This window comes from Caretta caretta, chromosome 5, assembly GCF_965140235.1.
Source record: "Caretta caretta isolate rCarCar2 chromosome 5, rCarCar1.hap1, whole genome shotgun sequence".
Classification (NCBI taxonomy): Eukaryota; Metazoa; Chordata; order Testudines; family Cheloniidae; genus Caretta; species Caretta caretta.
In genome coordinates this window covers 4514343-4538803 of record NC_134210.1, presented here as the reverse complement: position 1 = coordinate 4538803, position 24461 = coordinate 4514343, and the positions used below count along the sequence as shown (strand labels likewise).

The 24461-nt window shown below is 52.1% G+C and overlaps 1 protein-coding gene across 4 annotated transcripts in view; it reads right to left on the bottom strand.

Annotated features, from left to right (window-relative positions):
* The window catches only part of CNTFR (ciliary neurotrophic factor receptor), a 454874-nt gene that overhangs the window by 57089 nt on the left and 373324 nt on the right, over nucleotides 1-24461 (bottom strand). For all 4 annotated transcript variants that reach the window (XM_048850260.2, XM_048850258.2, XM_048850259.2 and 1 more), the window contains 2 exons: nucleotides 8563-8680; nucleotides 7055-7221 (listed from right to left, as the gene is read on the bottom strand). In XM_048850260.2, the coding sequence (XP_048706217.1) occupies nucleotides 7055-7221; nucleotides 8563-8680 (285 nt within the window). The remainder of the gene's footprint in view (nucleotides 1-7054; nucleotides 7222-8562; nucleotides 8681-24461) is intronic.

The following is a 24461-nucleotide window of genomic DNA, read 5'->3' as shown; positions in this document are numbered from 1 at the left end:
ATTTAAACAGCCTCTTAGCCCAAGCCCTTTGAGCCTGAGGCAGCCGGCCTGGGCCAGCCGTGGGTGCCTATTGCAGTGTAGACACACCCTTCGTGTCCTCTGGAGGCACAGGGGGAGTCATCCAGGCAGCCCTATAGAGTCCAAGCCCTTTCTGATGAGTAACCTCTGGCTGTCCTCCTCCTGCCCAACCCAGAATGTACTGCTCTTCACCCTCCCCAGGGAGAGGATCCTTTTGAACTGGATCACACGCCTACGGCAGCTCAGGCATGGGCTGGCTCCTTCTCGTCCCGCTGTAAGGCCTCGCCAACGTGTCTCTGCCGGCTCACGCTGCCTATAGGGACTTCAGCGCTGCCAGGATGGATCAGACCGGGGGCCCATCTAGCCTGGTATCCCTGGTGATGGGACAATCTTCCCACAGGGGAAGTTTTCTCCTGAGCTGCAATAGCTAATGGTCAGTTTATGCCCTGAGGGTTTATAGCTCCCATGGTCACTGTATCTAGTCCCTCTCTGTGTGTCTCTGCTCCAAGGCCTCCACCTGCTCCCCCAGCCCACTCTCACTGCTCCCACCCATGACCCACCCCCTCTCTCCAGGCTCTCTCCCTTCTCTGCTGATGGCACCTGTCCGTCGGCTCCCACGCTCCTTTGGGGCAAGGAGCAGAGGCGTTTGGCTTATGGAGCATGGTAAGGGGCGCACCAGCCACCCTGGCTCCTCTCCCCACTCCTGGCTGCCCTGAGCTCCAAGCTCCTCTCCCAGCCTCAGCGAATACTGATACCTTTGCAGAAAGCATAACTCAGAAAACCGTTTCCAGGCCAGAGAGGGGAGGACAGCAGCCCGGATTCCTTACTGAGCAGAGACAGGGGCCGGAGGGTTCGAACACATCTTGCAGCCATCATTTAAAATGGCAACACAGAGTGACTCCTTGCAGCTGGATGCCAACAAGCGGCGCTATGTGACCGGCAAGCGAGGCAGCAGCAAAGGGCATCAGAAGAATGTGCCAGTCATTTTCCACTCAGTTAGAGTTCATCTTCTGGGCTTCTGGGGAGGGGGTTTTCCGTTGGAGACTAGAGCAGGGGAGGGGGAGGAGGCACACCAAAGAAGGTTAGTTCTTCCCAGGCCTCTGGCTGTTTAGATGGGCCCCATCGCTGGTGGTCTGACAAGGAAACAAGTGCCAGACTTGCTCCATGCTCAACTGAGATTCAATTCAATTCCATTCAGAGGGAGTCAGGGAGAGTCTGCTAAGCTCCTGAATGTGTGGCTGGACTCCTCGGGGGAGGAACAGCCTTTAATCTGAGGCTGCATCTGAATTTACTGCTGGCTGTGTCTACACTAGGAGTTTCTGGGGCCATAATTCCCAGCGGGTGCAATATCAGGGGAAGCTCTAGTATATACAGCGCTCAGGTGTGTTTACCTCCACCACTCAGATGAGGGTTAGATGACAATGGTCTATCTAGACTAGCATAAAAGGTGGATTTTTTTAGGAACATAGGACTGGAAGGGACTTGCTGGGTCATTGAGTCCAGTCCCCTGATACCACGGGCAATCCCATCATATCATCCTGTTCATAAACTTATCAAACTCCATCTTCAAACTAGTCAGGTTGTTTCCCCAAACTACGCCTAGTAGAAGGCTTCACTCCTCATTCCTCTGATGGGTAGTTACCTCCTTCTAATTTTAATCAAGTTAGTTCAGTCAGGGTAGTTTAACCCTGTTGAAGACCCCACTGAATAAGAACATAAGAACAGACATATTGGGTCAGACCAAAGGTCCATCTAGCCCAGTATCCTGCCTTCTGACAGTGGCCAATGCCAAGTGCTTCAGAGCAAATAAACAGAACAGGTCACCATGAAGTGATCCACCCCCTGTTCACTCCCAGCTTCTGGCAAACAGAGGCTAGGGACACCCGGAGCATGGTGTTACGTCCCTGACCATCTTGGCTAATAGCCATTGATGGACCTATCCTCCAGGAACTAATCTAGTTCTTTTTTGCTACCAGTGTGGATACATTTCAATGCCTTTCACTCAATTTCAGAAAGATATAAAATGTGGATTTTAGCTAGAACAGTTTAGCATATGCTAAAATTCAATGACTTTGTCTTGACTGGAGTTTTAGAAGGCGTTAATTAGATAGAGCTAGTTAATATCACAGATTTAAATCTCAGTCTAGATAAGACCATTCTGGTGAAAGCCTAGGAGCCCTCCTGAGCCTTGTTTACACTACAGCTCCCACAAGTGGAACTGCTCCTATGGGCTGTCCTGGGTCTGAACAATCCTGGTGATGAAAGGGCCAGTCAAGGAAGAGTTGAGTCCTGCAGTGACGTGTCCTAACCTAGAAGCGGGAATGGCAGGGGACAGGCCAGGAAGAGCAGGTAATCAGCTACCTGAGGTTATCTCGCACTGGTGCCACTTTCCACACCAGACAGACAGTGCGAAGGTGCATGACGAGGAACAAAATGTTTTACATATCATAGGCTGTAGGGCTGGAAGGGTCGTTGAGTCCAGCCCCCGGCCCTGAGGCAGGACCAAGTAAACTAGACCAGCCCTGACAAGTGTTTGTCTGCCAGTGACAGGGATTTCATAATGTCCCTTGAAAGCCAATTCCAGAACTTAACTCCCCTTAACATTAGAAAGTTTTCCCGAATATAAAACCAAAATCTCCCTTGCTACCAATGAAGCCAATTACTTCTCGACCTACCTTTAGTGCACATGAAGAACAACTGATCACCATCCTGTTTACAATAGCCCTTAACATATTGGAAGACTGTTTTCAGGTCCTCCCTCAGTCTTCTCTTCTCAAGACTGAACATACCCAGTTGTTTTAACCTTTCCTGATACTCTAGGTTTTCTAAACTGTTTATCGGTTTTGTTGCTATCCTCTGGACTCTCTCCAGTTTGTCTGCATCTTTCTTAAAGTGAGGCGCCCAGAACTTGACACAGTGCTCCAGCTTAGGCCTCACCAGCGCTGAGTAGACATCCCCCCTTTTTTTTTGAGAATGTCATGTGGGACTATATCAAAAACCTTACTAAAATCAAGATATATCATGTCTACTGCCCACCCCGCCCCACCCCTATGCACTAAGCCGGTAACCTTGTTGAAGAAGGAAATTAGGTTTGTTTGATATGATTTGTTTTTGACAAGTCTATGCTGGTTAACCTTATTGTCCTCTAGGTGCTTACATACTGATTGTTTAATAATTTGTGCCAGTATCTTTCCAGGTATCAAAGTTATGCTGACTGGTCTATAATTCCCTGAGTCCTCTTTGTTCCCCTTTTTAAAGATAGGTACTATGTTTGCCCTTTTCCAGTCCTCTGGGACCTCACTCGTCCTCCACGAATTCTCAAAGATAAGTGCTAATGGTTCCAAGATTGCTTCAGCTAGTTCCTTAAGTACCCTACGATGAGTTTGATCAGGCCCTGCTGACTTGACTATTACCTCTAACATATGTAACTATTCTTTAACCTGTTCTTTCCTATTTTGGCTTGTGTTCCTTCGCCCTTGTTGTTGCTATTAATTGTGTTTAGTATCTGGTCCCTGTTAAAATAGGCATTAAACACCTCAGCCTTCTTGAAGTCACACATTATTAGCTCTCCTTCCCTACTAAGTAAAGGATCTATACTTTCCTTCATCTTTCTCTTGCTCCTAATGTATTTAAAGAACCCCTTCTTCATGCCTTTTATGTCCCTTGCTAGGTGTAACTCATTTTGTACATTAGCCTTTCTGATTTTGATTTGCTTGATTTGCTAAATATTTATTTAAAGTCAAGCAAGCTCTTTGAGGCCTCAGAAGAGGCCCAATTTGGGTGATGTAGGAAGGTTTGAGTAGGTTCTCTGCCGATGACTTCCTCCCATAATTTCTCTGCCGTCTCCCCAGCTGCCTACTTACTCCTCACTGGGGCGCCTATCACCTTACTCTCTGCAAGTGTAAACATGAAGTGAGCTGTAGCTCACGAAAGCTCATGCTCAAATAAATTGGTTAGTCTCTAAGGTGCCACAAGTACTCCTTTTCTTTTTGCGAATACAGACTAACACGGCTGTTCCTCTGAAACCTGTAAACATATTGTTTCTGTAGATGTTCAGGCTAGAAGGGTCAGTATGATCATCTAGTGGGACTTGCTGCATAACACTGGACATAGAAATTCACCCAGTGAGTCCTGCATTGAGTCCAACAACTTGTAGTGGAAGTAGAGGTCACCTTAGTTTAAGGAGCATGTCTTTTAGAAAGACCACCAGTTTTGATTTAACAACTCCAAGTGATGGACAATACACCACAGCCCTGGGCTAGTTGTTCCAACTGCTATTATTAGGATTAATCTGTATTACCATAGTGTCTAGGAGCCCTAGTCATGGACCAGGACTCCATTGTGCCGGGTGCTGTACAAACACAGGACCCACAGGGTTCACAGTTACCTCACTGTTAAGATTTGGTGCTTTATTTCCGGTTTGAATTTTTCTGAATTTAGGACCACACAGGGGCCAAATCCATCTTGGCATGAGAGAAAGCAACTCAGCTGAAACCCAGGGAGTTTCACCTGCTTACACCAACCATGGATTTTGCCCACCTTTCTCTCTCCCAGACCTGACATATGCACTGCATCAAATGCATTGACTGAACACTGGGAACATCATTTATTTGCTCCCATGGCCCAATAATTGATGGTGCATTCGTGAAACCAACAAATTATTTTACTTGTTTCTGGGCTTGTTTCTCTCTATTGTTTTTTAAAGAATATTATTTTGGTAAAACACATACTTCCCCCAAGCCTTCTCTCCCAACTCAAAAGGAAGAAAACTTGAATTTTGATGGAAACCGAAGGCAAGCTGGTTAATTCTTGTGTTTACCTTTTGGGTCTGGTTTTGGCTCGAACCAGAAACACAAGAATATCTGTGGTAGTTTCATCTTAATTGCTCCATCCAGCAGGTTATGACAAAGTCTGAGATGCTCCTAGACTCAGCCAAAGCTTTTCTAGACCTACACAGACAGAATCAAAGCCAAATGGAAAGTGTGATACCACTGATGATGTCATTCATCTGTGGGTTGTACGGGGCTTTGGGTTCCCTTGAGATGAGGGACACTAGAGATTCACAGATACTAAGGTCAGAAGGGACCATTATGATCATCTAGTCTGACCTCCTGCACAACGCAGGTCACAGAATTTCACTGACCCACTCCTGCGAAAAACTTCTCACCTATGTCTGAGCTATTGAAGTCCTCAAATCGTGGTTTAAAGACTTCAAGGAGCAGAGAATCCTCCAGCAAGTGACCCATGCCCCATGCTACAGAGAAAGGCGAAAAACCTCTAGGGCCTCTTCCCATCTGCCCTGGAGGAAAATTCCTTCCCGACCCCAAATATGGCAATCAGTCTGAGCATATGGGCAAGATTCACCAGCCAGATACTACAGAAAATTCTTTCCTGGGTAACTCAGATCCCACCCCATCTAATATCCAGGTTCCATTCTTTTTGGGCTCTTATCATGGCACCCAACACTGTGGCATCCATGTGATTATGACCATTATTACATTTAGAATAGCAACAAGCGACCCAGTGAGGGGTTAGGCCAGGTGCCACCATGTGGGTCAACTGGCTCCTGAATCCCAGCTGCCTGCTCAATAAGGATCCATTGTACATTACAGCTGGGCAGGTGGCTGGCTGAGATTGCTGCCGAATGGGCAGCTGGAGTCACCTATGAATTGTGGACACAGAACTTAGCACAACAGGGTGCTGGTCTAGGATTAGAGCTCCTAAGGGCTAGGATAATACACATAAATAATAATGATATCACAGCTAATCCTCCTTCTCCTGTGTGCTTTTGCCACTCAGCTCTTGCCTTAGATGAAGATTGTGCATTTACTGGGCAGGAATGGGCTTTTATTGTTTGCCTGGAAAGCACCCAGCACGATGGGGCCCTGGCTAGACCGAGGCCTCCAGGTGCTAACGCAGTGCACATGCTCAGTAACAACAGCCTGTCCCACTTCTCTGCTGTGGTTTTGGTGGCTGTTCCCTCTCCTAAGAGATGTCTGTCTCTCTCCAGGTACCTAATACCAAACCACACGGAACCCGAGACAAAGGAGCTATTTATCCATCGCTTTACGGGAACACAACTCGGCCTATAGGCTTTTCCTGAATTGCTCATTGTGACCATCTGTTGCTCATGGCAAGTGATTGGGCAGCCGAGTCACCTGGGGCACGATTATTTCCACTCCCTGACTGGATGAGTGAAAACAGGGATGGAGTAAGTCTGGTGCAAACAGCAAACCCCTCTTTTCATGCACCAGTTCCCTGCGGGAACTTCTTTCTCCCTGCTCAGAATGGGAGGTGGACAGTGACGCTGCTCCAAAGGAGGCCTGCTTCCTGCCCCAAGCTGCGTCTGAGTGGAAAGGAGCTGAGAGTGCATTTTGGGGACTGCTCTGACAGCTCAGTTATCGCCTTTGATCCCGGCAGCCCGAGATGGGAAACGAGCAACACACCAGGCTGTAAGCTGGGAATCAGATGGCTCGGGGGCTACCTGTTCAAATCTTGCTTCGCTCTGTGGTGACCACATCGCATTGTCATCGGACAGCTGTTTGGTGGCCTCACTAGTGGTCCCAGCTAGGGCTACCAACCTGCCAGGATTGTCCTGGAGTTTCCAGAAATTAAAAGATTAATCTTTAATTAAAGATTGTGTCATGGGATGAAAACCCCAGGAACACGTCCAACCAAAACTGGCAAAACCTAGTCACAGCCCGTGTCCTAAGCAAAACGTTCAGTGAAGCATCATTTTAGTCGGCATGGACTCTCTTTCCAATAGCAGAGGAGCCAATGGGCTATATGGACCATGGAGACCATACTCCCTTCTCCTGACTTGAGGGAGTCCCTGCAGAACATGGGTAGGACACATCCATGCTCTGCCCTGGATAATCTGTGGATAACAAAGGCTCTGTTCCAGCGCTGTCAACCGGGCACCTCTCCCCAGCACTACCATCCAGGAACTAAGACAGGCAGCCTCGTGCCACACTAAGAACCAGTCAAACCGCCCGCCCGGCTCTTTTGAGAGCCCAGCGCCGGCCAGGGAAGTTACCTATGGCGAACTCGTCAAAGGTGATTGTGGTGGCGTTTCTGCCCAGGGCATTCGTGACTGTCAAGGTCACCTTGTACTTCACCGTGGAGAACAGCTGGAGATATCTGATGTGACACCTGTTTTTGGGGAAAGCGTCTTTCTCACAGACCAACTCTCTCGGGCCATGCCTGTCAAAACCAGAAAAGAAGAGAAAACAGGCATTACCCCGAGGATCAGCACTCAGCGGGACAGGCTCACTGGGGCCCAGGATTGGTGCCATGCTGGCATCCCTGTGCTCCAGCCTGGCCTTAATTATCATGCCTCTTCTCTGCTCAGACCTGCCCTCAGCCTTAGGGAGGCTCGTCACTCCTCCATCTTCCCCTGGGCGGCCCCCTCTTTGGCTCAGACCTCAGGTGCACCATCACAACTTCTGCCTGGATCCTGCCATCACCCCGGTGCGAAGCTGCAACCCCACCTCTCGGGGCTACAAGGTGCCACGCCAGCTCCAGCACCCAAGAGGTTACCTCCTTCCAAAGGGGATGCCCCAGGCTCACGTGCCCTGCATGACTTTAAACCATCGGGAAAGGGGAGTTTGTGCTGATTGACAGCCCTGGAGCCAGAAACCCATTGATTCATCCACAGAACAAGGCCAGTGGGCAGCTGCAGTGCAAACTTCCCTATGCGCCCCGCTCCACCTGGATGCGGAGAGGAGCCAGCAGCTCCCTGTCCATATGCAGGCAGGGTTAGGGCCAGTGTTAATCCTGATTTGGAGTGGAGTGGACTCCTCCCTGTGAGGATGGAGATTACGAACTAATTTCACACAGGCCAGCCGGTGGCCACCTCACAGGAAGCAACCAGCACCAGAGAGCTGAAGGGCTGCCTTCCCAATTCCCTCATCCGCCCATCCCGGCAGTGGTACTGCTGTCTGTGATGGGAGAGTCTGTCCTTTGGGCAGTGTCTAGGGACCACCACAAGTTCTCCGTGGGCTCCTGCGGGCAGGTAGCTATGTGATCGTGTAGGAATTGCCCGAAGCAACACGGAAATGGATGACGCTCCCCCCTGTAGCACCAGCTGCGTTCCAGCAGGCCAAGAGGGCTGGGGGAAGCCTAGCGATGTGATGGCACTTGGCCAAGACAAATGAATTTAAACCGGAATGGCTGGCAGGTGAATAGCAGCTGGGAGCTATTTCCCCATGTGGAGAAGGAGGTGGTGTGGACTGGCCCTGACGCCCAGGAATAGGATCTGAATGGGCTCAGGGGTGACTCAGTTAGGGGTCACATCCTGCACCAGGACGCTGGTTTGGATGTCACCGGAACGTCACTGCTGTGCACAGCTGGCTGGCCCATTTCTGGGACATGCAGCAACACCAGGATATCTCTTAGGTGCTCTGTGTCTGTGCTGTGAACCTGGGGGCACTCCAAGGAGCGACTCCAGATTTATTCCAGATTTACCCCTCAGCCCAGAGACAAAATTGCCCCACACAAAGATGCACCTCTCCCCTCCCCGCCCCCCCGGACCCAGGCACTTACATGACGGTGATATTGAAGGTGTTGGGGATGTACGTGGGACTAGGCAGGTGCCAACTGCAGTAGAATCCCTTGGGGTAGTTGTTGGATCGACACATCAGCACTGGCTCCTTGGGCGAGGCTGCCGGGAAGCAGAGACCTAGATTACTAATGGGGACGTCCTCATCACTCTGGTCTGTGCGATGGAGGAAGCGCGGAGAGGTGGGGACGCGCTGAATGCAAGAGGATTTCACTGCCGTAATTGTGCAATGGAAACTCTGACCCAGGAGGACCTCACAGGCCCAGGCAAAAAACCCAACCCCTGCCATCCGGCTTCTAACTCTAAAGACCTCCATGTGGCTTCCTGTATTGCTTGGGAGGGCCGGATTCTACGCTGCATCAGAACCTGGCCAGCAGATCACCCACAGGAGGCATCCCTAGACCCGGTTCCCTAATTGGTGTGTCTACCAGCTGGCTGCCAGCCCCTAGAGAGGGCATAATCCTCGGAGCAGACGCACTCGAGGTGTGTGTTAGCCCTGCAACTTATCACTGCTAAAGCTGTGCAACTCACACACACACTTTGGGAGCTGGGCCTAGGACCCTGGAGCTTCTGCTGCCAGAACAAAAACTTCCGACACATGAGCAAAAGGAGCTCTCCCTGAGCTGGTAGCAATAATAGGTCTCTTATCCTCTCTGTAGAACACACACACACACACACGCACATGTAGATAGTACATTCCAGCTTGTCTCAGCTGGACGTTATTCTCATGTAATGGACATAACAATCAAGCACTACCCACTGGCCAGTGACACACTCCAATGAGACTGAATTGATTCACAGAGGTCAAGGCCAAAAGGGGCCCCTGCAATCCTCTGGCCTGACCTCCTGCAGAACACAGGCCAGAAGACATCGCTCGGCGACGCCTGCCGTGGTCGGATTTCCTCTTCTCCTGCTCTGTGACGTCAGCTTTGAGAACATGGGCAGCCCACCAGGCTGAGCTACATGCGTGCGATTGATGTGTTATACCAAGACGGCATGCGTGCAGAGAGGGTGGTGGCTACGGGGAAACTGCTGGAGCCCAAGTTTCATTGACCTGTTCTGGGGTTGAACTGTTTTCGGGGCCAGAGTGAGAAACCCCAGAGACCCACTGGCACCCATATTTAATGGAGAGCGCAGAGCCAGGGAACATCGCACCCAATGACTATTATATCCATGCACGACCGCCTGCTAATGCCCTGCTAATGCCCTTTCCAGGAGGAGCGAGCTTTGCTGAGTAATTGCAGAGTTTCAGTTCTGCAACCCTCATCCATCTCCCCACCTCCGCTTCCCTCTTGGTGCCTGATGGCTGAAATTAGATGGTAAGTGCTCTGGGGCAGGGACCTCATCTTCCCATCCCCACACCTCACACACCTGCGGGTGGTGCAAAATACAGAACCAGGTGTGCTGTTACAAGCTCTCAGGGAGAGTGTCTGCAGCTGTCTGTGCCCAGGGCAGCCGTCACTTGTGTTTGAGACCGTGTTGTGCCTATGGGATAGCACAAGGACTGTCCTCTCTGGACAGCGTGTTCTGGCCAGACCCAGAGGACCCGGTGGGAGCACGTTGTTCCATCTGCCTCACATTATTGGGAGATTTGCACACCAGAGAGAGCCCGAAGGTGACAATGAAAGCACCAGAAGCAACAGAGAGCATGTCCTATCTAAAGAGAGGGAGGAACTGGGGCCACGCAGCTTAGGAGAGAGGGAAAAGCTGACGGTCTGTAGCAAACAAGAGGGTCAGGGATCATGCAGGCTAGTTAAACGGGCCAAGACAGGGGGAAATGCAGGGTACGCGTCAGGACCAGTCTGCGTCAACACTTTGGTCAGCAGAACTGTTTCACCAAGGACAGCAGAAAACCCGGGTCATGTGAGAGAGAAATGTGCGTACGCATTGGGCCAGGAGAACCCCTTCCCCTGTGCTAAGACCTGTGGCTTGGCCGTGGCTTCTTCAGAGGATTAGAGACGTTTCAGATGGGAAAGGTCTGACCATAGTTCACCCATCCCTAGCACAATGGGGGCCGGGCCCATGACTACGAAACCACAAATAATAAAAGCAGTGTAGCTGTAGCCACGTCGGTCCCAGAATATTAGAGAGACAAGGTTGGGCAGATAATACCTTGTATTGCAGAAGCTGGTCCAACGAAAGATATTACTTCACCCACCTTGGCGCTCAGATAATAAAAAGTCAGAGTACATGAGCATAATGGTCCTTTCTGGCCCTAAAAAATCTGTATCTATGCACTTTGCTGATATCTAAGCACCTGCCTATGCAGGTCTAGACAGCTCAGGTGTTTGGGTGGTATGCCAGCATGGATGTACACTTCACTCAATAACTTGCTCCCACTGCAACAGAAACAGACATAGATAGATTTTCTACTGCTTTGTCTAGTTGACCTTTAGAAGATCCAAGCCCCGGGGCTCCCACCTCTTCCCTGGGGAGCAACACCACAATCTACTACAGCTTGCTGTCAGGAAGGTCTCTGATATACGTCAGCGCTGATTTGTCATCTCCTCAGTCCTGCTCATATCCCTGAGCATGACAATGAAGAATTCCTAGCCCTCTTTGAGTAAAGACTGTCTTCCATAAGCAAAGAAGAAGAGCCAACATGGCCTCTACTCAATCTACCATCCATCGCTCCCAAATAGCCGTTGACCAGGGTTAGACCCCACTGCATATGTCAGCACTGGGCTCCCAGAAACATCAGCCCAACACCCCACTCCACTCAGGCCACCCCTTGGAAACAGAGTCCAGAACAATGATGTTCAGAGCCCTCCGTGCGACTGGTCACAGCGATGAGAGAGATGCCTCGCCCACGACAATCGTGATCTCCCCTGGCAGCGCCGTTCCACTGGGACAATGGAACTGCCAAGCCAAAGGGGGACTCGTGAGCATGGGACATGGGCCCCAGGCCTCTGCATTGGAACTCATTCCCACTATGGACCCCACGCAAACCCTCTGCAATATCATCGCACACTCGCACCAATGTAAATACACAAACACAGTCATAGAATCATAATCATAGAATCATAGAATATCAGGGTTGGAAGGGACCTCAGTAGGTCATCTAGTCCAACCCCCTGCTCAAAAGCAGGACCCATCCCCAATTAAATCATCCCAGCCAGGGCTTTGTCAAGCCTGACCTTAAAAACTTCTAAAGAAGGAGATTCCACCACCTCCCTAGGCAACGCATTCCAGTGTTTCACCACCCTCCTAGTGAAAAAGTTTTTCCTAATATCCAACCTAAACCTCCTCCACTGCAACTTGAGACCATTACTCCTCGTCCTGTCCTCTTCCACCACTGAGAATAGTCTAGAACCATCCTCTCTGGAACCACCTCTCAGGTAGTTGAAAGCAGTTATCAAATCCCCCCTCATTCTTATCTTCCGCAGACTAAACAATCCCAGTTCCCTCAGCCTCTCCTCATAAGTCATGTGTTCCAGACCCCTAATCATTTTTGTTGCCCTTCGCTGGACTCTTTCCAATTTATCCACATCCTTCTTGTAGTGTGGGGCCCAAAACTGGACACAGTACTCCAGATGAAGCCTCACCAATGTCGAATAGAGGGGGATGATCACGTCCCTCGATCTGCTCGTTATGCCCCTACTTATACATCCCAAAATGCCATTGGCCTTCTTGGCAACAAGGGCACACTGCTGACTCATATCCAGCTTCTCGTCCACTGTCACCCCTAGGTCCTTTTCCGCAGAACTGCTGCCTAGCCATTCAGTCCCTAGTCTGTAGCTGTGCATTGGGTTCTTCCGTCCTAAGTGCAGGACGCTGCACTTATCCTTATTGAACCTCATCAGATTTCTTTTGGCCCAATCCTCCAATTTGTCTAGGTCCCTCTGTATTCTATCCCTGCCCTCCAGCATATCTACCACCTCTCCCAGTTTAGTATCATCCGCAAATTTGCTGAGAGTGCAATCTACACCATCCTCCAGATCATTTATGAAGATATTGAACAAAACCGGCCCCAGGACCGACCCCTGGGGCACTCCACTTGACAACGGCTGCCAACTAGACATGGAGCCATTGATCACTACCCGTTGAGCCCGACAATCTAGCCAACTTTCTACCCACCTTATAGTGCATTCATCCAGCCCATACTTCTTTAACTTGCTGACAAGAATACTGTGGGATACAGTGTCAAAAGCTTTGCTAAAGTCAAGATACAATACATCCACTGCTTTCCCTTCATCCACAGAACCAGTAATCTCATCATAGAAGGCAATTAGATTAGTCAGGCATGACCTTCCCTTGGTGAATCCATGCTGACTGTTCCTGATCACTTTCCTCTCATGTAAGTGCTTCAGGATTGATTCTTTGAGGACCTGCTCCATGATTTTTCCGGGGACTGAGGTGAGGCTGACTGGCCTGTAGTTCCCAGGATCCTCCTTCTTCCCTTTTTTAAAGATTGGCACTACATTAGCCTTTTTCCAGTCATCCGGGACTTCCCCCGTTCGCCACGAGTTTTCAAAGATAATGGCCAATGGCTCTGCAATCACAGCCGCCAATTCCTTCAGCACTCTCGGATGCAACTCGTCCGGCCCCATGGACTTGTGCACGTCCACCTTTTCTAAATAGTCCCTAACCACCTCTTTCTCCACTGAGGGCTGGCCATCTATTCCCCATGTTGTGATGCCCAGCACAGCAGTCTGGGAGCTGACCTTGTTCGTGAAGACAGAGGCAAAAAAAGCATTGAGTACATTAGCTTTTTCCACATCCTCTGTCACTAGGTTGCCTCCCTCATTCAGTAAGGGGCCCACACTTTCCTTGGCTTTCTTCTTGTTGCCAACATACCTGAAGAAACCCTTCTTGTTACTCGTAACATCTCTCGCTAGCTGCAGCTCCAGGTGCAATTTGGCCCTCCTGATTTCATTCCTACATGCCCGAGCAATATTTTTATACTCCTCCCTGGTCATATGTCCAGCCTTCCACTTCTTGTAAGCTTCTTTTTTATGCTTAAGATCCGCTAGGATTTCACCGTTAAGCCAAGCTGGTCGCCTGCCATATTTACTATTCTTTCGACACATCGGGATGGTTTGTCCCTGTAACCTCAACAGGGATTCCTTGAAATATAGCCAGCTCTCCTGGACTCCTTTCCCCTTCATGTTAGTCCCCCAGGGGATCCTACCCATCCGTTCCCTGAGGGAGTCGAAGTCTGCTTTCCTGAAGTCCAGGGTCCGTATCCTGCTGCTTACCTTTCTTCCCTGTGTCAGGATCCTGAACTCAACCAACTCATGGTCACTGCCTCCCAGATTCCCATCCACTTTTGCTTCCCCCACTAATTCTACCCGGTTTGTGAGCAGCAGGTCAAGAAAAGCGCCCCCCTAGTTGGCTCCTCTAGCACTTGCACCAGGAAATTGTCCCCTACGCTTTCCAAAAACTTCCTGGATTGTCTATGCACCGCTGTATTGCTCTCCCAGCAGATATCAGGAAAATTAAAGTCACCCATGAGAACCAGGGCATGCGATCTAGTAGCTTCCGCGAGCTGCCGGAAGAAAGCCTCATCCACCTCATCCCCCTGGGCCGGTGGTCCATAGCAGACTCCCACCACTACATCACTCCTGTTGCTCACACTTCTAAACTTAATCCAGAGACACTCAGGTTTTTCTGCAGTTTCGTACCGGAGCTCTGAGCAGTCATACTGCTCCCTTACATACAGTGCTACTCCCCCACCTTTTCTGCCCTGCCTGTCCTTCCTGAACAGTTTATAACCATCCATGACAGTACTCCAGTCATGTGAGTCACAAGCCTTCTACACCCATGGAGCTCTACCGCCTCCCGGTGAGAGACAGAGGAGGGGGAAAGGCTCTCGTCATTTCTAGTTTACACAGTTCAGGAGGTGTTCAGTCACTTTAGGGATGGGGACTGATGGACAGACAGGAATCCTGGTGGGACCTCCAGTCCGCAGAGTGCCTGCGAAGAGGCTGTGGGTGTTGATTTGATCTCACCCATGGGGAAATCTGGCCAGACCCATCTCCCTTTGTGGTCAACTCCCATCCTGGGATGCTCCTGATTCTCATGGGTGTGCGCCGTGCCCTGCAAGGTGGAGTCTGCAGCATAGACGACGACTTCCCTTCTGCCCAGTGGGTGCTCCACCCCCTGCCCTGGCCCCGCCCCATCCTGCCTCTTCCCGCCCCTGCACCGCCCCCATTCCACTCCTTCCCCCAAGTCCCCGCCCCTTCTCTGCCTCCTCCCCTGAGCGCGCTGCATCCCCGCTCCTCCCCCTCCCGCTGGGAAAGTCCTAAACCTCACCAAACAGCTTTTAGGTGGGGGCGGCGGGAAGCCCTGGGAGGGAGGGGGAGAAGCGGGGATGCAGCGTGCTTGGGGGGGCAGAGGGGGAGGCGAGGCGGGGGCAGGAGGAGCTTGGCTGCCGGTGGCTGCCGAGCACCTGCTAATTTTTCCCGGTGGGTGCTCCGGACTCGGCGCCCGTGGTCTGCAGGTGTGAACAGGGCCCTGAATTCACAGGGAGGCCGACACCCCTTCTCTGGGTCTGGACGGGGGAACGTGGCAGCTCAGCCTGGTGGGATGCCGAGACGGGTGACGAACGTGGCGAGAGCCGCTCCTGCCTCCCCATCCCGTCCCTGGAGGCCTCGCCACGCCATATGCACAGAGCCCGCAGACTGGCAGAGCTTCACGAAAGCACCAGCATTGCACAGGACATCACCAGCCTGGCAGGACGGGTTTATGAGCACACACATTTCAGCCTCTCTGTAGATAATAACTAACCATGATAACCCAGGAGAGCTGTTGGCTCCTGGTACATCGCCCAGCTGAGCAAAGGCTGGGTCTCCTGGGTGCGCAGCCGCTGGAGACCGTTTTGCTCACACTGAGCAGCGAGAGGCACAGCAAGCAGCTCCAGATACATTAAACCAAGCCGCCAATGGCTCTTTCTTTCCAGAGGGTGAAACTCCCCATCCCCCCCGCGAGCAAATCGCTCACTGTGCCCAGTCCGGTGTGCAGAAAACGCTCCGGGGAAGAGACCAGCCTGCGCCCGCTCCAGTGACAGCTGGGGTGGCTTTCCACATGCTCCAGGCTGGGAGTCTGCATTGCAAACCAGAGCTGCTGTGGATGCCACTGACATTCTCCCAGGGAGAAGAAGAATTTGCCCTCCTGTGTAGCCACTTCCAGCCAAAGAGAGAGAGAGAAACTGAGGCACAAGGAGCTGCAGCGGCTTGCCTGAGGACACTAACTAGGTCTCCCTACTTGCAGTCCCGAGGCCATCCTTCCCCCTGGTCTTCGGGGCGTTGTGTCTGTTGGGAGAAAGCAGCCCCTCAGCATGGCACAGACCTTGGCCAAAGCACTGAGGAGGATGGAGAGGGAGAAGAAACCTGCTTTGGTATAAGGCGTGTGTCTCTCCGGATGGCTATTTCAGCCCTCAGACAACAGAAGAAGGCCAGAATCTGGGCAATGAGCCCCACGGTTAAATAATTCAAGCAGACCCTTTGCAGAAAACCAGTTCAGATCATCGCAAGGCCAGAGACGATGCCGAATTCCCCACCTCTCCTGCCAGCCCCTTAACCCCTTCGCTGCCTGTGGAGCGAGCACTTAGAACCCACGCAGCCGCAGACCGTTGGCACTACGGTCGCAGGCCATCTTTCTCAGAATCCCACGGGAGCTGGAAACAACCACCAGGCTAAAAACATGTGGCCCCTAAGTACCCACCTGATGAAGCGCTTAAGGAAGAAGGGGCGAGGGGGGCTGAGGACCAGCCTGTTGTATCTCAGAGCTACCACATGGTGGTAGTAGCTCATCAGAACACTGTTACTTGGGTGCCACCAGCACACGGCCCACGGCATTCGACGGAGAAAAATCAAATACATGGAGTTCTGAAAGAGGGCGGGGAAGCCCTAGAGACTGGGGTACCAGGGGGCTGGCAGCGCCCGCTGCAGGGGGTGTGTGCAGTGATGGAGCAGAGCCCAGAGACTGGCAGAATCCAGGGGCTGAGCTGGGGGACACACAATGATGGGCTCAGAGCACAGATGTTTGGGGTATCAGGGATGGGGGTGCTCTGGCTTTCCCCCCCTGCAGCGAGGATGTTTAGGATCCATTATTCATACGAAGAAGCTGATTCCAGCCGTCTCCTCTGTCTCCACCCCAACACTGGCTCCTGCCCTTCTCATTACAAGCATCCTCTGCAGCCCTTTGGCTTTGACTCGATCCGCGCCCTACCTCCCTTCCCAGGCCTGTAGAGGCAGTCAAAGGCTAGAGCCGCTGCTCCGAAAGGACAAGCTTATGCACTGCTCAGCAGCCTTTCCACCCAGCCGCTCCTCACACTAGGCTTCTGACTCACCAGCATTCGCGTGCAACCTGCAGTTCTTCCTTGGGGTATTTGTTCCTGGTGGGGGGGAGAGGTAGAGTGGCAGGGGACATCCGCCACTTAGGAAAAGCAAAGGGCCCAGCTAAATTCTCGGTATGCAGAGACAGCACCAGAAATGTGCCCGGCACGTGGGACCCTGTCCGGAGCCGGATACAGCGTGAAATCGCCCCGCGCCTCCCTTGCAGAGACAGCACAGAGGGATCTTTTGCCAAGAATTCATCCTCGGCTCACGGCCTCATGGAGAGGCCCGCATGCTACCTGCACCACCCTGGAAGGTTGCCTGGCCTGCAAATATCATTAATTAATCTTTAACGAGACTTTAATTAGCCTATCTGAAGACTATTTATCTCCTCTGTCCCAGCCGCAGGCCTTGTAAATTGGATCCAGCTACCAGCAATCTTTGCTAATTCCTCCATGCCCTGAAGATGGTTGGAGATTTGCAGGCTGGGCTTAGAACTTTAGTTCTGCTTTTCAGCAAGAAGAGAGGGCGTCTGAACAGCCTCGCTGCTGCATTATCACTCGGCAGCCTTTGAAGGACTTGCAAATATTGTTAGTCTGTTTGTCTTCACAGCAACCCCCTTGAAAATCCTCTCCGTCTGCCTGCTCGAGTACAGAGGTGCATGAGCACTGTGTGCAAAGAAGGAAGAAAGGATAGATAGATAGATAGATAGATAGATAGATAGATAGATAGATAGATAGATAGACGGGGGTATGGGCAGTGATGAGCTGCCAAAATCTTAACAACGGGTTCTCTCCTCACCCCACGAGGGGGTCGTTGCCCACCCCTGCCCCCCCGGGACTCCTGCCCCATCCAACACCCCCCCATGTTCCTTGACGCCCTCCCCCGCCAGGACCCCTTCCCCATCCACTGCCCCCAGAACCGGGCAGGAGGGTCTCATGAGCCACCATAGTGGGTGCCCACCCCACCTCTAAGAGCCAGAGGGACCTGCTGGGGGGCGAGGTGGGGAGTCCCGGTGGTGCTTACCTGGGGCGGCTCCCAGGAAGCATCCGGCAGGTCCCTCTGGCTCCTAGGGGTGGGGTAGCGTAGCTGCGGGGGGAGCAGGGGGAGCGGCCGCTCCCCCCACTGATCACATCAAAAATGGCGCCTTAGGCACCGACACCCTGGGTGCTCCGGGACTGGAGCCCCCACGGGGAAAATTGGTGGGTGCAGAGCCCCCACCGGCAGCTCCCGGCCCCACGCCTGGCCCCAGCTCACCGCCACTCCACCTCCGGGGGTGGGGCAGGGAGCTGCCGGTGGGGGCTCTGCACCCACCAAATTTTCCCCTTGGGGGCTCCAGGGCTGGAGCACCCGTGGAGTTGGCGCCTAAGGTGCCACTTTTGGCCGGGTAAATTTAGAAGCCCTTTTAGAACCGGTTCTCCCTGGCGGAACCACCGGCTCTAAAAGGGCTTCTAAACTTAACAACCGGTTCTAGCGAACCGGTAACAACCGGCTCCAGCTCCCCACTGGGTATGGGGATAGACAGATAGACAGATGTGTATGGGGGATGGAAGGAGAGGGAGAGATGTGGATAGGGTTGGTTAGATAGACAGACAGATATTGCCAGACTATCTTAGATCTCAGGTCCATCTAGTCCAGTATCTTGCTACCAGCGGTACTCAGTGCCATCTGCTTCAAAGGAAGGTGGTAGACCCCTGCATGGCACATTTCCTCCAAAACCCTCATAATTTAGAGGTCAGCTCATGCCCTGAGCCAGGAAGGGTTATGTTCTGTGTTCAAAATGTTTGTTAATTTTTTAAAAAATCATTACTATAACATTCCGGCGATCTTTGTGTTTCACATGCCCAATCCTCCTCTGAATCCTGCTCAGCTCTTGGCCTCTGTAGGATACTGTGGCAATGAGTTCCATAGGCTAATGGTGTGTTGTGTGACAAAGCACTTCCTTTCGTCCGTTTTAAATTTGCTGGCATAAATTATCATCTGTCATGGGCTTGGGAGTTCTGTTACCAGGGAAATAAAAATAGATCCACATGTGAAGCTGGGGAAATGAGAGCCCATGTGACTTTCTCTGCATATCCCCTGCTGACAGCACAGAGTGTGCATGGCTGAATTTACGCAAATACCTTAATACAGCAGATAAGACTTTTTTCCTGTTTTTAAGCAAGGGGAAGAGCAACAAACTTTTGGAATGTCCTCTGGGCTTGGCAGCAGGTGGTATTTTTGGCAAACTCAGAGAGCAAAAGAGACTCAAGTCAAAGACAATGAAATGAGGCCGGTAACCCATCTGTGCAACCAAAGGCACATTTCCATATGAAACACTGTGGCTGCACATTGTGCCGGTGTACTGCCTTTTCTGATATCTGGGAAGGAAGCAAAGTGTACACTGGCCTGAATATTACAGAGAGCTGCCCCTCTTTGAACTCCTGTCTGTCCCAGAAAGCTCAGTGTTTAAGACAGCAGAATGACCCAGTGGATAGAGCACTGAACTAGGACTCAGAAGATCTGGGATCTATTCCTGGCTCTGCCACTGAGCTACCGGGTGACCTTGGGCAAATTGCTTCAGCCTCTTGTGCCTCAGTTTCCCCACCTGTAAAATGATGATAATAACCATGGTGACCTCCTTTGTAAAGCACTTGGGATGAAAAGGCAAGAAGCAGAGTCTACAGCATCATATGACACTTGCGTGGATTGAAATAAGTATTGTCAGTAATGCCAGCTAGGATAAAATTACAGGGGCAACTGACCCGCCTGTGTCAGGGAAGGCCGTGGCCAGAGGTATGCCCCTCCTATGATGGAATCAAGGACAATGAGGTGCAGTGTGTGTGTTTGAGGTGAGGAGAGGTCATGCCTCCTTCTGAAGTATCCAACATTAAAAGAGATAAGGAGACTGGACTAGATGGAGCACCAGTCCATGGCAGCATGCCAGGAGGATGGATATCGAGTCAGGCGGAGCGCTGGTCCATGGTGGAGCATCAGGAGGAGGGATACCAGGCCAGGTGGAGCACCGCTGTAACCCACACACCTCCTGGATGCGGTGTTCTGTCCCATCTAGTGGCATCCGAGAGAGAGAGAGAGAGAGAGAGAGAGAGAGAGATTAATGAGTCTGTTCTAGAGCCTTAGCTAACAGCCGTATGGCTTTCAGCTCATGCTGTAGTGGCTCATGCATTTAGCTCCAGAGGTCCCCTGTTCAATCCCGCTCACCAATAACCCGGGTCTGTCGGTGTCACAAGTTGGGGCTCATCCAGGATTTCAGCTGGGAAGTCTGACGCGCGGGACGCGCTTCCTCCACTTGCGGAAGTATGTCACCCACTCACCTTCTGGGTGTGGTGTTCTGTCCTATCTAGTAGCACCGAGACCACTGAGACAGAGATTAATGAGTCTGCTCTACAGGCAGTTGGCTTTTAGCTCATGCACTAAACTCCAGAGGCCGCAGGTTCGATCCCGCCTGCCAACGACCAGGGTCTGTCGGTGTAACACCAGTCTGTGGTGGAGCGCCAGGAGGAGGCATATCAGGTCAGGTGGCCAGTCTGTGGCGGTGTGGCAGGAGGATGGATACCGGGTCAGGCGGAGCGCTGGTCTGTGGTAGAGTGCCAGGAAGAGGGATACCGGGTCAGGCAGAGCACGGGTCCGTAGCGGCGTGGAAGGAGGAGGGATACAGGATCAGGCAGAGCACCGGTCTGTGGCGGCGTGGCAGGAGGAGGGATACTGGGCCAGGTGGAGCACCGGTCCGTGGCAGCGTGGCAGGAGGAGGGATACTGGGCTAGGTGGAGCGCCGTCTGTGGTGGAGCGGCAGGAGGAGGGATACCAGGTTGGGTGGAGCATCAGTCTGTGGTGGAGCGCCAGAAGGAGGGATACTGGGTCAGGCAGAGCACCGGTCCGTGGCGGCGTGGCAGGAGGAGGGATACCAGGTCAGGTGGAGCGCCAGTCCGTGGCAGGAGGATGGATACCGGGTCAGGTGGAGCGCTGGTCTGTGGTGGAGCGCCAGGAGGAGGGATACTGGGCCAGGTGGAGCGCCTGTCTGTGGTGGAGTGCCAGGAGGAGGGATACCAGGTCAGGTGGAGCACTGGTCCGTGGCGGTCTGGCAGGAGGAGGGATACCGGGTCAGGCGGAGCGCCAGTCTGTGGTGGAGCGGCAGGAGGAGGGATACCAGGTCGGGTGGAGTGCCGGTCTGTGGTGAAGCACCAGGAGGAGGGATACTGGGTCAGGCAGAGCACCAGTCCGTGGCGGCGTGGCAGGAGGAGGGATACCGGGTCAGGTGGAGCACCGGTCCACGGCAGGAGGAGGGATACCGGGTCAGGTGGAGCACCGGTCCACGGCAGGAGGAGGGATACCGGGTCAGGTGGAGCACCGGACCGTGGCAGGAGGAGGGATACCGGGTCAGGTGGAGCACCGGACCGTGGCAGGAGGAGGGATACCGGGTCAGGTGGAGCGCTGGTCTGTGGTGGAGCACCAGGAGGAGGGATACCGGGTCAGGTGGAGCACCGGTCTGTGGTGGAGCGGCAGGAGGAGGGATACTGGGTCAGGCAGAGCACCGGTCCGTGGTGGCGTGGCAGGAGGAGGGATACCGGGTCAGGTGGAACACCGGTCCGTGGTGGAGCAGCAGGAGGAGGGATATTGGATCAGGTGGCACTCTGGTCTGTGGCAGTACATCTGTTGATATGTTCAGACCCCCCACACCAGGCAGAGAAGTTTCCATTTGCAGCATTGAATGGTTCTGAGTGAACTTGTTACCTCTCCTGTAGCCACCACCCCCACTTCCAGAGGGCAAGGTAGGGCTGCCAAGGGCCCCCAGGGCTCTGCATGCCCCAGCTCTGCAGCAAAATCCTGGCCCACCCCTTGCCTCTAGCAGGCAGAGCTCATCAGCCCATCCCATGCTCTTAAGAAGAGAAAATAAAGCAGCACACCCAGATCAATACAGGGCTCCTTAATGCTATGGCTGGAGCCGGGCCAGGCTGCCAGGCCTCTGGAGAGAGAAAGGCGGGGGCTGGGGGGGAAACAAAGCCATCAAGGGAATGTTAGAGACACTATCTGTGCTGAGGCTCCGGAGTTCCGTGGGTCACCCCCTGAGGCAGAGCCCCCCAGGGGCTGGGTTCAGAACAGTGTGTCCCACGGGTTGCTTGGGGAACTGCTCGCAGGATGATAGGGTGGTGCAAAGCAAAGTGGGGAGTTTGAGGAAATGTTTCCTGTTTCCCACCTACCAGGAATGGAAATGATGGGAACATAGAGAACAGGAGTGGCACGTGCCCCATTCCAGACGCCTCTGCGTACCCCATGGCTGCACGCAAACATCCCCTCAAAGCCGGAATCCAGTCGCTGGTGTCATGTCCCTTCCCCTCAGTGGTTGGTAGCTGATGACATTCTGATCACTAAATCCATCCCTGGCTGCTCTCCAGCTCCTCCAACCATTTTTCGTCCTTATTTCCAGTCATAAGGCCCAGTTCTCTCCTGGGGACAGCCTGTGCAACCTGCAGCCAGTGGGGTGCCGGGGGCTAGAAACCAGGGCAGTCCCCAGCCCATTAGCTTCAGGAGAGCCTATAATGCTGCCTCCTCTGGCACCTCCAGAAGCAGGCGTATATGGGGAGTTGACCTCTTCCACCCTCTTTAATCTGCAATAAATATTTACTTCTCTGCCTTTGCTTCCTGTCCAAGAGATGGAGAAATTAATCCAGCTGAGGATCTTTAGCTACTGCCTCAGTGCAGACAGCTCCTGCTCTGTTGGTCTGTTTACCAACCTCTCTCAGTCACAAAGCCAGCCACAAGCCATAGAAAACCCCTGCGGGTTTAATCTCGTGGTCAATGTCTATGTTTAACTGAGTCTCCGCTTCTCGTATCACACCTCAGGCTTCACACACCTGCTTCTAATCCGCCTGTCCTGTCGCATGAGCGCCTGGCATTTGTACGGAAAACACAGAGCCAAATTCATCCCTGCTATAACTCCAGTGGAGTCATCTCAGTTACACCAGGGATGAGTTCAGGCCAGTTAGCATTTCCTTCCTGCCTTTTCCCAGGGGATTCGCTAATCAAAGGCTTGCTGTGCTCACCCCTTCTCTGTGAGTTACTTGTCCAGGTGATTTGCTGTCTAGATGGCAGCATCTCTCCCATGCTGCAAAGGACAGACAGTCCAAGCCAGCTAGAAAGCCAGTACCGCAATGCCCTGCCATATGCACCATTATCTGATGGGGCACGGTAGGAATTCACTGTTGAAAAACTCTACAACATTAAAATCTTACTTGTCTTTAAAATATCCAGCATAAACCAAATTCCCTATTATTTGTATGAGAGTAATACTTACAGGCCTCATTGTGCTAGGTGCTGCCATAAGGGGCAGGCCCTGCCCCCCGTACAGCTTAGATTATAAATAGATCAGGGAACACAAAGGAAGCAGTATTGTCCCAGTTTTACAGAGAAGTGACTTGACCAAGGTCACAGAACACTTCAGTGGCAGAGCTGAGGTCAGACCTCAGGTCGCCTCACTCCTAAAGCACCTCACTATCCACTGGACCACGCTGTGAGCTTACAGATGTTGGAGTACTGTCAACTAAATATGCTGTCAACATGAATTTGGATGAGGCAAAGCCCTCACAGGTGATGGAACCACCAGTCATTTGTGCCGATCATCCTAAATGAACCCGTCCCATATGGGGCTGTCAGACGCAGCATTCCACTTGTGACACGGTTCACCCATAAAACAATTCTACGGGGCTTGGGCTGCTGTATCCACTGCCCTGCGTCTTGCATAGTCCCTCGCGCCTGCGCAACGGGAGTGTGAAATGCTCCCATTCTGCTTTGGTGGCGCTGGTGTGAAAAGACCAATTCCATGCGATGCAACGCAATGGAGAATAAGGTCCTGTGTAGATACATGGATCGACTAGCAGATTTCTGTCTCACTCCATCTGTAAAGCCACAAAGTCTTCGTACTTCGAGTCCCACTGAGCAGGGAAAAAAACGTAACCAATCCATTTGAGAAACCGCTAAAAATGATCGACAGTAGCTTTTCCTGGCCCTGAGGGCCGTGAGATAATGGCCATTAAAATCATGGCATATTTATATATAGAAAAGCTATTTTAGGTCATTTTGAGAGGTTTCTGAAATGGATCAGTTATAATTTTCCTCACCAGCTGAGAACTTAATGTACTAAAGGTGCCTGGCTCTAGAGGTGGAGGGATACGAAAAATAGTACCAATAAAAGGTTTAAAGGCTCTACAAAACATTTCTGTAAGAGGCTTATTTCCTTTATCACACATTGCATATACAGAGCACAGGATGACGAGGGATTTTATTGACATGAATTTGAGATGACCTGCATAACTCATCATCCCTAACTCAAGCCAATAAAACCTTTATAAGACAAGGTACCATCATATATCTCCTCCAGAAACATAAACATTTGACACTTTGTGTGTGTGTGTGTGCTGTGATATTAGATAGATCTTGGCCTCCTCCAGGCCTCACTGTGGATAATTTACACAGGTCTGCAGTCACAAAGCCAGCTGAGCCTGCTCCCTAAGGCTTTCATAGAGGAGAGCAATCTCTAGATGGTGTAGGACTGGTGTAACTGGTACTACACCAGTCCTTCCTGCCCCCTTAGGTAGGAATGAGGCAGT